At 40.3% G+C, this 12,916-nt stretch overlaps 1 protein-coding gene across 1 annotated transcript in view; it reads right to left on the bottom strand.

The window, feature by feature from the left end:
• MPP1 (membrane palmitoylated protein 1) overlaps positions 1-12,916 on the bottom strand; it is a 31,551-nt gene that overhangs the window by 6,462 nt on the left and 12,173 nt on the right. The window contains exons 2-7 of the mRNA XM_028522984.2: positions 8,056-8,199; positions 7,428-7,506; positions 6,306-6,391; positions 3,579-3,647; positions 1,777-1,973; positions 97-203 (exon numbers count right to left, since the gene is read on the bottom strand). Of these exons, the coding sequence (XP_028378785.1) occupies positions 97-203; positions 1,777-1,973; positions 3,579-3,647; positions 6,306-6,391; positions 7,428-7,506; positions 8,056-8,199 (682 nt within the window). The remainder of the gene's footprint in view (positions 1-96; positions 204-1,776; positions 1,974-3,578; positions 3,648-6,305; positions 6,392-7,427; positions 7,507-8,055; positions 8,200-12,916) is intronic.

Below are 12,916 nucleotides of genomic sequence, written 5' to 3'. Positions count from 1 at the left end.
TGCTTTCAGCATAACATATGTTCCATTAAGCACCACACCATCTCCACTTGCCAGGAGCCTGCAGAGAGGAGGCCCAGAAAGCTCAAGAAAGCTTACTTGAACTGTGCTTGGCCAGGTACTTGTCTTTGTACTTCTTCTTCTTCCCGAAGGGACTGCAGCTTGGGGCTTCACTTGGAGCAGACTGAGCCACACTTGCCACCCTCCTAGTAGGAAAAGAGGACCAGGCATGTCAGTGAACTCGCAGTGCGAGAGTCCCAGGATCATTTGCCTGTGTTGTGACAGAGCTCAGCGATTGCCTTTCCCTTCTATGAAAAACCTCCAGACTAGCTTTGGCTGGTGTGGCCCAGTGGATTGAGTGCAGACTGTGAACCAAAGGGCCACCGGTTCGATTCCCAGTCAGGGCACACACCTGGGTTGCAGGCCAGGTCACCAGTAGTGGGGCGTGAGAGGCAACCACACATTGATGTGTCTCTCCCTCTCTTTCTCCTTCCTTTTCTCTCTCTCTAAAAATAAATAAATGAAATCTTAGGAAAAAACACAACAACCCTCCAACCTAGACTCATCTGCCTCATCTGCCTCCTTCCCTTTGCACTTGCCAATAAACTTCATGTTGTTCTTGACCCCTCTCCTTCTCTCTCATACCCTCTGCCAGCCACTCAATTCTCTGTGTGTCTCTAACTCTTCCCCCTTCACTTTCATTCTCTGCCTCTTAGCCCCTCACTTTCTCTGTGTGTCTCTCTCTGAGACCCACCCTCTTGGTCTCTCAGCCTGTCTCTCTGCCTCTGCCAGCACCCCTTCAACCTCCCTGTATCTTTCTCTCTCTCTCTTTCTATTTGTCCACTCCCCACCTCATTCCCTTCCTCTCAGACTCTCTTGTGTGTAGAAGGCTCTGGGTTTGTGGTGAGCAGGGTTTAGAGCAGTATGGAAGTGAGGAAAGAATCAGCTGAACCAGTGTGTTCACTGTATTCTCAGTACTGCACTAGGATTTGAGTTGCCTAGAGCTGAGGCATCCACAAGGAGAGGTGCAAAGAGCCCCGCTGTGTTCATGGTCAGGCTGTGTTAATGGGAGAACGTGGTGGGAGTTCACTTTCTTCTGGACACATTGCCATTGCCAGGTATTTGAACACCCACATAAGAACTCTCCAAAGAGGTAAAGGAGGTGGGTGAGCCCTGGGAAGCCTTGGGCAGCCATCCCTGCATTAGTCTGGATGGCAGCTGGCAGGGGGCCTTAGGCCTGGCACCTGTCTCTCTGAGATCGTTTGTGATAAAGGTGATACTGCGCAGTGGGGAAAGCATTGTCTCTGTATAAGTAGTCCTGGGTTCGACCAGATAAGTGTATGGGATAAATGTTGATTCTCACTTCATCTTCCACATATTGGGAATTTGCATAAAGAATGCATATTTAAAATTTGACTGTTTTCTTCAGGACTCAGAAGATATCTTCTCAGAAAGGCACTAGCCTGGGAGGCAGGAGACCAGGGAGGGCTCCAGTCCCAGCACTGCCACTTCCTTTTTAACCACAGAGAAAGCATTTGAGGAAACAGGCCCACAAATGAGTGAAGAGCTATTCAGCCTCCTTTTCCTGTAAAGGCCTGCCAGCTAAGCTTATCAACTCATTGTTACCCCTGTCCTTACCCATTATTCCAGGGAAGTGGGGAGGTTGGCTTGGTTGAGAAATAGAACCTACACATGCCATGACAGATTTTTGAAGCCATTGTCTGTGGTAGGCATGGGTCCATTCCATCTGCAATTTCCACCTGCATAAAAGCAGCTCACCATTCCTGCAGCTCAGGAGAAGGAATCAATCCTGCTGATTCCTTGGAGGAGCCTTCCACCCGCCCTTGCCACCAGTTACTGTCATCCTTGTTGATGATCTGGATAATGTCCCCAGTAACAAACTTCAGTCCTGCTTCCTTGCAAGGAATCAGATTGTCTTTTTTTGGATCATAGTCAAACTGTGCTCTCATGAACATCTGAAAAAGAAGGCAAGGGGAAGTGCAGTGGCAGCCTCAAGAGAAACACCAGCATTAGCACATATAATAAGTAGTGTCAGGACTGAATGAATAACACAGAGGCAAGAATGGAGGGGGAGCCTTGGTTGGTGTGGCTCAGTGGCTTGAGCACCAGCCTGAGAACCAAAGGATCTCTGGTTTGGTACCCAGTCAGGGCACATGCCTGGATTTTGGGCCAGGTCCCCGATGGGGGGGTGCACAAAAGGCAACCACACACTGATGTTTCTTTCCCTCTCTTTCTCCCTCTCTTACCCTCTCTCTAAAATAAATAAAATCTTTTTAAAAATAAGTAAAACAAGAAAAGAATGGAGGGGGAGCTGAAGTGACTGGAACTGGTTATTGTTGTGTTTGTGGAGAGGTCAGACCTGAGCCCTCCAACAAGAAGGTATAAAATGCCTTTGGGTTTTTGGGTCTGAGTTGGTACCCCCTTGACCCCACAATCCAGTTCTATGCAAAAATTGTCAGTTACAATGTATGGGTAATTATGCTCACCACGGAATTATTTATAAGAATGAACTATGGCAAACAGCCTAATTTTCCAAGAATGGGGAATTGAGTTAAGTTTTGGTCATCTGCTGCATATGTGACCATGCACTTATAAAAATCAATTTGTAGAAAAATGTAATGCTCTTGCAAAATGCCACTGATACAACATTAAAAGAGAATATTATTCACTAAAAACAATGCTTAGTCCGCTTGACATTTTAAGAGAGTATTTATTTATACATAGAAAAAAAACAACAGGAAGAAACTACTTCAGAATTTTATACCGGTTACCTCAGGTAGGAAGATTAGGGGTACAAATCCAACCCAAAGACAGAAGAAAAATAATAAAGAACAGATACAAATGAAACAGAAAATAGAGTTGAGAAGATCGACAAAGGCAAAATTGGCTCTTTGAAGATTCATGAAATTAAGAACCCCCTAGCAAGGCCAATTAATAAAATAGAGAAGATATAATGTCCCAGCAGAGATCAGTAGAGACCCCAGAGATGTTTAAAAGGTTATAAGATTTTATGAATAATTTCACACCAATACATTTGACAAATCACTTGGAAAACATAATTTACCAAAAGTGATATAACAAAAAGTTAAAAATGAACATTAATATACCTATTTAAGACCATGGAACTGTTATTACAGTAATCTGCAGTAGAAACTTCAGAGTGTTTTTTTTTTTAAACTTCTTCCACATTCATCTGCCAAGGCCATGTCCAAGCTATGTTTCTCTTTGAAGGTAAAATTGGATATTTTTTGTATGCTTATTGCCACTGATATTTTTCCTCCTGTGAATGATCTCTTCATTCCCTTTACCTATTTTCCTCTTGGAGTTGTAGAATATTATCCCTTCCTTTCATATTCATTACAAATAGGCAGCAAAGTACCAGTCCTGCTGGTGGTCAGAAAGAAGGCCTGCCTGTTTGTAATGGAAGTTCAGAGAGCACCAGGCAGCTACATTTGTAAGATATACAGAACTTTAAAGTTAGAATCATATCACATCAAACAAATCTCAACACTGGGACTGAATTCTGCTGTTATCGCAACAGAGAAAATGGCGCCACCTACCTGTAGTGCAGGAAGACGGTTTTGTTGGTTGGGAATAACTTTTAAAGAGATCATTCCTTTGGTTTCTTTCTATTAAAAAAGAAAGGAGAAATAACATTTTAACGAAGGCTAACTTGGATGATTTGGGGTTTCATAAACTCCTTTTTCCCCTCTTAAAGTCCCATGCGTTGTTTTTCCCAACAGCCATTTTTACTTTACACTGAAATTTTGTATTGGAACTATTTCTCCTCTAATACAAGTGTCATGTGCCCATAAACCATTGTAACAACATGGAGATGTACAAAGAATAATGAGAAAAACCTCATGATTTCCCCTCCTCCCCACACTTGACCACAAATGGTCCCCATAAGTACCTAAAATCAATCCTGGCACAAATATATCTACAACTTTCTCCATACCAATGAAAACATTTATAAATATCTACACATATATACATATTCACATGTGTGTATTTTTGTTGTTATTTTTAACAGAAATAGAATTGTACTATGTACATTACTCTATAACTTGCTTTGACTTGGTGGATATGCTTGACTAGGTCCATGCATGAAGACCTCATTCATTCTTTTTAATAGCTATGCAGCATTCCACACTATGGGCGTATCATACGTCATTTGGTCATTCTCCCCATTATTGGACATTGTGACTGGTGCCAGCTTTTTTTCACTACAATCTGCTGCAGTAGAAATCCTTGAACATATGTTCTGATATTTGCATTTTGATTTCTATAGAATAGGATCCCATCATGGAATTGCAGAATCAAAGGATGAGAACATTTTAATAGCTATCCTCAAATTACTTTCCCAAAAGATAGCAATTCCACTTTCTTGTTCCTGAAAGCAGAGGAAAAGCTTCTAGCTCTTTGGCATTGAATATATTAGCTGGGGGTTTGTCATATGCAGCCTTTACTATGTTGAGATATCTTCCTTCCATACCTACTGTGTTGAGAATTTTCATTAAAAAGGATGTTGAATTTTGTCAACTGCTTTTTTGGTATCTATTGAGATGATCATATGGTTTTTATCCTTTTTAAAAATGATTTTACTTATTTATTTTTAGAGAGAGGGGAAGGGAAGGAAAAAAAGAGGGAGAGAAACATTAATGTGTGATTGCCTCTCGCACGTCCCCTAATGGGGACCTGCCCCACAACCTGGACATGTGTCCCTGACTGGGAATCGAAACAGCAACCCTTTGCTTTGCAGGCTGGCACTCAATCCACTGAGCCATGCCAGCCAAGGCTATCCTTTCCTTTGTTAATGTGTCCTTTTTTCTAGTCTCTTAAGGCAGAAGTTGAGGCATTTTTGGTTGAGACCTTTCTTGTTTTCTAGTATAGGCATTTTGTGCTCTAAACTTCCACCTCAGCACTGCTTAGGTGGCAAACTCTGATATACTGTTTTCATTTTTATTCACCTCAAGGTATTTTCTTCTGTGGCCTGTGGGTTATTTTAGAAGTGTGTTGTTCAAGTTCCAATATTTAGGGATTTCCAGGTATCTCCTGTTTTTGATTTCTAATTTCTTTATGGGTAGACAATACACTTTGTATGATTTGAATGTTGAGGCTTGTGTTATTACCTATCCTGAAGAATGTTCCATGTGCACTTGAGAAGAATGTGTGTTCTGCCATTGCTGGATTGAGTGTTCTGCACATATCTGTTAGGTCAAGTTGGTTTATAGTGGTGTTTGCCCCTTCTGTATACTCACTAATTTTCTGGCTACTTGTTTTGTTGATTATATTAAGAGAAAGATGCTGAAATCTTAGAGTACAATCATGGATTTGTTGTTTTCTTCTTTCAGTTCTACCAGTTTTGGCTTCAGGTATTTTGAAGCTCTGTCATTAGGGGCATCGGCCTTTAGGGTTGGATAATTTCAAGAGGCAGGGTAAATGTGGTCCCTGTTCTGCATCTTGGTTAGAAGCAGAAGTCTAAACAAAGAGTTTAGACTTCCCAGGTCTACCCTTAAAAAGTCATGTGACTGTGGGCAAGTTTTAAAACTCTCCAAGGTGTAGTTTCCTCATCTCTGTCTCAAGTAAAAAACCACATTTTGGTTCAAATGACACTTTTTCCTGAGTTACTGTTCTCTGGTTCATTTGCTGGCTGGTACCCTAGCATCTCATTCCTGAGTGCCTGAGGTGTGGCTCCTGCCAGCATTGGCCAATTACCCCATGGGTTTCTTAGTGCTTTGGTTACAGGAATGATCTCTGGTGTGTGCAGAGGTGGGAGATGGTGAAGAATCTGGAGAAGCAAACAGGATAGCCAGCACAAACACCAAGCACATGACTTCCACGTAGCAGTTGCTCAACAAATATCGACTGAATCTAAAGAGCACACTCAACTTTTCATTATAATATCCCATTTGCTCTTCATAACAAATCTGTGACATAAGAATAGGGATTACTATCTTCATTTTACAGATGATTTAGAGAAGTTAATTCACTTGCTCAAAATCATGGGGCTAGAATAAAGTAGAGCAAGGATTCAGAGCTGCTATTAGAGACAAAGGCCTTCTGACACCCAGTCCAATGTTTCTTTTAGATATATGCTCTGGATTATTTGCCTTGTTTTAGAAGTTTAGTAAATAAAAGCAGAGAACTCTCATTTCTGTACAGAATAAAGATTAGCAATGGTAAGTCTCCTCAATGAGGTGCAAATACTTTGACAGAAAAATGAGGTACATTGACATCAATGTGGATCCACACTTCACAAAGACAATGACGTAGCAAATACCCACCATTGCTTTCTGCAGCTGATCTACTGAGTGATTAGTCACATTTGTGCCATTGATCTCTAGGATCTCATCCCCGACATGAAGGAAGCCTGCCACAAAATGAAAACTCAGTCCACAAAAGGATAAATGTTCAACTTTGTAAAGTATATGATTGCCCAACCAATAAGCTGTATATCTGAAACTAACAGAAGATACTACTGAATGTAAATTGTAATTGAAAAAAAATTTAAAGGAATAAATATTCAGATAAAAGCTGTCAATATAACTAAAGATACCATAGAAAAGAAACCATGATCTAGAGATTATTATACAATAAAGTGTATAAAATACTCAGAATTTTACACAATTCAACCATGAATGTTCTTGATTCCCTTGAGGGATGTATTGCGGCAAGTACTTCACAGTCTGACTTTCTCATTCTTCCACAGTCTGACTTTCTCATCCTTCGTGGTCTCAGTACTCCAACAACAGAATAAAAGTATCTCATCCTCAAAGCTCCCTGCAACTAGAGTAGCTACAGATCCCAGGAGGCTATGACACACCTATACATGCTAAAAAGAATGACAATGTAAGGCAGAGAGCACAATACCTCTCATTCACCAGCAAGTTCGATATTTCTTTGTTGTTTAATTAAAACCCCAAAATGCTACCTAATGGTAAACTTAATCAGTGTTTAGATGCTATGTGAAGAGTGCTTAACAAAATTTGCACCACCCTAGACACGAAACTAAACATAAAGGGTAGGAGCTAATGGGGTAGCAGGTAATGTTTAATTTCTCAATTTAACTGCTAGCTCCAGGAGGTATAGATGGTCTGTTTTCTTTAGTACTGTGTACTCAAATTGTAATGCAATGGGTTGTATACACTAATTGCTCAAATATTAACTAACTAGAAGAATATTGGTATATATAAATAGGTGTATAAGAAATGCTTAGAGGGACAGATGGTGGCACTGGGCAATTCCTATGAAGACCTTATCACACAATTATTCTAAAGAGCCAGTTATTAAGCCACAAACAAATCTCTTGGCACACATACAAGAATGTTCCCAGTTTTGAAGAATGGAAGCTTCATGTCCCTCACCACTGCAGTGAATGACCACAATTTAGGAACTGCACACAGTACCTTGTCTATGAATCATGCCACCATGAAGGATTCTTGCCACCGTACAAGACTGCTTTTCATTCAGCTTCAGAGTGATTCCCTGAAATAAACACAATGGTACAGTATTCTTGCTTGCTTGCTTTATTTATTTATTATCATTTGAGGATATGCTTATTGATTTTAGAGAGAGGGGAGGGGAGGGAAAGAGAAAGGGAGAGAAATATCAATATCAGTGACAAACATTGATCAGTTGCCTCTTGTACGCACCTGGACTGGATATCAAACCTGCAGCCCATGCATCTGTCCTGACAGGGAACTGAGCCTGCAACCTTTCAGTTTATGGGATGATGCTCCAACCAACTGAGCCATGCCAGCCAGGGCCAGCTTGTTTTATTTTAAGTTCTTTCTGAGGTTATCTTGAAGATAATCTAGGGCAGTTTCTCAGGAGAAATATTTTCCATCTATACCTGGGGGAGTCCTCAACTAGAATGGGCATAAAGCCTGCTTTGAGGAGGAGCTTGAGATAGAGATAGAGAGACAATATGAGAGCTGGATGATGCCCTAACTCAGCCTTCTGAGTTTCCTTTGGTGGCCCAGTGACTTATGTGGTTGACAGTAAGCAGTGGGTGAACATATGACAAGGGATTACCATAGGCTCCTCTGTGACTTTCTCAAACTGTATGAGTCGCACCTTCCGCACCTCCTGCCCCTTGGCCTGGGTAGGGCTACCTGGGGCAGCAGACCCATTGGTATACATGTCCTCAGTCACGGCGTTCAACTGGTGTGACACAGCCTGTCAGGTTAAAACAACAGAACAATGTATGAAATAAATGGCAAAGGTCCATTGTCATTCTGTAATTGCAGTTCTAAAATCCAATGGCTCTGAAAACCAACAGTTATAAGATTGGCATCCAATCTCATTTGAATTTATGTGAACCTGTTTGTAAGCCTTATTTATCCAACTTTATAGACATGTTTATATAGTTTGCTGCAGAAATATTAATGTGTTTGATTTACAGGGTGCTTCCCTGGACCCTACTGGGACAACTACCTAAAATATAATACAATTACAAAAAATTTGATTTCTTTTTTTAATTTTTTTTATTTTAATCATTGTTCAAGTACAGTTTTCTCCCTTTTACTCCCATTCCAGTGCACCCACCCAACCCTCCCCACTTCCCTCCCATTACCACCCTCCCCCTAGTTTTTGTCCATGTGTCCTTTAAATTTGTTCCTGTAAAAAAATTTGACTTCTAATGCACATTGGACCCCAAGGACTTCTGATAAGAACTATCTACATGCATGAGGCATATACACATGTGCACCTACTCTATAGCAAAGGTCCAGGGTGGATTTAATTCATAATGTGAGCAGGCAGAGGTGGTAAGTACAGTAGGAATGCATCAGTAAAGGGGAGAAGTAAGCACTGATGACGATGGCCTTTCCCATTCCAACAATGGGTGCCTCTCCAGTGACAGGAGCTCTGGTGAGCATCAGACCCAGTTGCTCTATTCCCTCTTTACTCCTTGATGCTCTAGGTCACAGAGCAGTAAATGTGTTTCAGGTTAGCATCAGTCTATCACAGTTCACCTCTGAGGCTATAAAGAATTCCTATCTGGACTGGAAAATTAGGCACTTGGTACCAGCCCCCTGGCCCATGATAACAACAATAGCCACTAAAACCAAGGAGCTACCTCTAGATGAGATCACCACTACCCCTCCCACCATCTCAAGATGACATTTCCACTGTGACCTCTTGCCCCCAAACTTGATGACAGTAATGGTGGACAAATTACATGACTAGCTAGCAAGACCTCTTTATTGGAAATCTGAAGTAAGCAAAGGCACTGTGGCATTGGCTGGAGAATAAGTAAAAAACCAGTGTGACAGAATGAAAACTTCAGAAACAGACCTACATAAACACAGTCAGCTGGTTTATGAAAAAGGTGATGCTGCAGTATAATGGAGAAAGCATTTTCTTTGTAATAAATGGTGCTGGGTCTTTCAGGACAGCATATGGGAAAAATAAATGCTGATTCCCACTTCATTTTATTTTATTTTTACAAATATTTTATTTATTTTTAGAGGAAGGAGGAGGGAGAAAGAGAGGAAAGAAACATCATTGTGAGAGAGAAACTTTGGTTGCCTCCCATATGCATCCTGACTGGAGACTGAACATGCAACCCAGGCATGTGCCCTGACCAGGAATTGAACTGATGACCCTTCACTTTGCTGGGTGATGCCAAACCAAGTGAGCCACACTGGTCAGGGCAATTCCCACCTCATTTTATACACAAAACTCAATTCTAGATGGACCACAGCACCAAATGTGAAAGGTAAAACAACCAAGCATTGAGAAGAAAACAGCATGTTTTCATAACCTTGGAGTAGGCAAAAATATCTTACAAACAACATAAAAGATCCTAACTGTAAAATGAAAAGTAAAAAGATAAATACTTTAAAATTAAGAACATCTGTTCATTGAAAAACTTCCCTGACATAGGCAAAGATTTAGTAGACACAGAGAGCAATAATCATAAAAGTGAACAATTGACTTCAGCAAAACTAAAAACTTTTCAGCAAAAGATACTTAAGAAACTAAAAAGGTATGGCACAGCCTGAGAGTGCAATTTGCAATATTTCCATCTGACAAAAGGCTTGTGTCCAGAACATAAAAAGAACTCTTACAAACTCAATAACAAAATGACAAACGATGAATGATGAAAAGATGGACAAAAAATTTGAACAGACTCTTCACCAAAGGTGACATATGAATAGCCAATGAGCACATGAAAACATGCTCAACATCACTGTAATCAGGGAAATACAGGATGCCACTACATACCCACTAGGAAGGCTGAAGTGAGAAAGGCACATGATGCCAAGAACTGAAACTCTCATACACCGCCGGTGGGAATGCTAAATTGTGCAGCCACTGCAGAAAAGTTTGGAAATTTCTTATATAAAGTTAAACATACATTTACTTTATGTCCCAGCTATCTTGCTCCTAGGTATTCACCCAACAGAAAAGACAACAGATGTCCACAAAAAGGCTTGTACATGAATGTTCATACCAGCTTTATTCATAATAGCTGAAAAGTAGAAACAACCCAGGTGTTCATCCGCAGGAGAATGCATCAATCACTCATAGTACACCCATATGATGCAATACTTCTCAGCAATAAAAGGATCAAACTGCTGATACATGCAGCAACATGGATGAATCTCAAAAGCATCATGTTGAGTGAAAGAAGCTTTATGTAGAAGAATACATACTACATAATACAATTTATGAGGGTTTAGAACAAGCAAAACTACAGTATAAAAATAAAACAGTAGTTGCTTTATCCCATCTGATAGGATGGGAAGAGGCATGAGAGAACTTTGTTGGATGATGGTAAAATACGTCATGACAGGGGTTTGGGTTACGCAGGTGTATGAATCTGTTAGAACTCATCCAGTGCATTTAGTATATGTAAATTCTACCTAAAAAAGAAGAACTATAAAGAAATACTGAATTCTAGCCAATGATGTGCATGCTGTAGCTTTCAGAGATGAAGTGCTCTGATAACTGCAACTTTGAAATGCACAAAAAAAGGTGGCTAGATGGATTTTCTTTTTTGGATCGATATATGATAAAGCAAACACAGCAAAATGTTAACCATAGAACCTAGGAGATGTGCCTAATAGGTGTTACTGTAAAATTCTTTTATCTTTTTAGTAAATTTGAAAATTCCAAACAAAATATTGATGTGAAATGCATTAAGAGAGTGAACAGGCAAAACCATGGAGCAGGGCCCATGCTCCCACAGGGCCCAGCCATTCCACTGCCACTCAACACAGACACAGAGCCTTCCATGTGCACCAAAAGACATGGATAGCAATGTCGGCATAGCACTTTTTTAAAAATTGCAAAATCTGCCCTGGCTGGTGTGGTCCAGTGGATTGAGTGCCGGTCTGCGAACCAAAGGGTCACTGGTTCAATTCTTAGTTGAGGGCACATGCCTAGGTTGTGGGCAGATCCCTAGTGGGGGGCAAATGAGAGGCAACCACACATTGATGTTTCTCTCCCTCTCTTTCTCCCATCCTTCCCCTCTGTCTAAAAATAAATAAATAAAATTAAAAGAAATAAAATAAAAAATTGCAAAATCTAAACTTTGAATCATTTGAGCATAATATGAAGACATCATGCTCCTAAACTCATAAATATGTCTGTGTGTTTTCTAAGAAAAACATTCTCAAAAGAGAAAATTCAGCACTGATACCATACTATCATGTATTCCTCATTTCATATTCACATTTCATCAACTGTCCCAAAATGTCTTTTATAGGTATGTATTTCCTTTTCCTAGACTAGGATCCAATCCAGGATCATGCTCTGTGTTGAGTCTGCACATCTCTTTAGTCACCCTTAACTTGGAACAGTTCCTCAGCCTTTCATGATCTTGACATTTTTGAAGAGGACAGGACTACTGTTTTATAGGCTGTCTGTCAGTTTGAGTTTGTCCAATGTTTTCTCATGATTAGATTGAGGTTACACACCTCACAGATGATCACTCCTTTCTCCTTCAAATGCTCCTTCTCAGTCTTCTTTGCTGACTCTTTCTTATTTTTCTAATCTATTAATTTGAAGTAGCCCAGTCTTAGGGTAAGCACTATGACAGTAGGGAATGCCAAGTGGAAACCTCTAAAAGTGCACCCCTCACCCCAGGTAAAATATTAATTCAAAAAACAATATGGAGGAGGAGGAACAGTCTGAGCTTGGTTAATGGAAGAGTCAATTCAGTATTTGAGTACAAGCTGAAAATGGATGGCAGCTGCATTCCAGCCATACCCAAGGGTGTCCCTCAAAGACAGTGGAGTTGTGAGTAGTACACCAAGTTATCCATTTTGTGGGGAAGGAAAAGTGGGAATCAACTGATCCCTCTTCATTCATTCATTCATTCATTCATTCATTCATTCCGGGGAAGCACTCAATAGCCTACCCAAGGGCCTAGATGGAAACAAATTGGAAGATCAGAGACAAAGAGATTAGAGGCTTGTGGATGGACATATGTATTATAAGACACAGTATGTATCTTAAAAAATAAATAATATCTTAATTTTAATCTACTTCATTCTTTCTAAGAGTTTCAACTCTGATAAGATGGTGACATTTGAGATAGTGTTAGTTACAGGGTGGCCTCAGATGAGGGAAGTACTAAGAAAGAGAAACTGCTTTGTGCAGCAACTAGACTCACATGACACTGAGTCATACAGCATTGCCATTAAAACAGAATTGTCTAAGACAGGGTTGTATTTATAAATCCAACTTATGATACCTGGAAGCACAGAATCCCATATAACTTCAAGGTTCTCTACAGTAGATGACTCGGTGGTGTAGTTAACACTGTATCTTATGGGGGCATCCTGGCACACAGACACTATGTAGCAATGAAAAAGAGGTTCTGAGGTTAACCTTGAAGATACATTGTTAAGAGGGAACAACCCACAGTGAGGAAAGATATGCT

Source organism: Phyllostomus discolor, chromosome X (genome assembly GCF_004126475.2).
Source record: "Phyllostomus discolor isolate MPI-MPIP mPhyDis1 chromosome X, mPhyDis1.pri.v3, whole genome shotgun sequence".
NCBI classification, from domain to species: Eukaryota; Metazoa; Chordata; class Mammalia; order Chiroptera; family Phyllostomidae; genus Phyllostomus; species Phyllostomus discolor.
The sequence above is the reverse complement of the archived record's forward strand: the minus strand, read 5'-3'. Positions and strand labels throughout refer to the sequence as shown.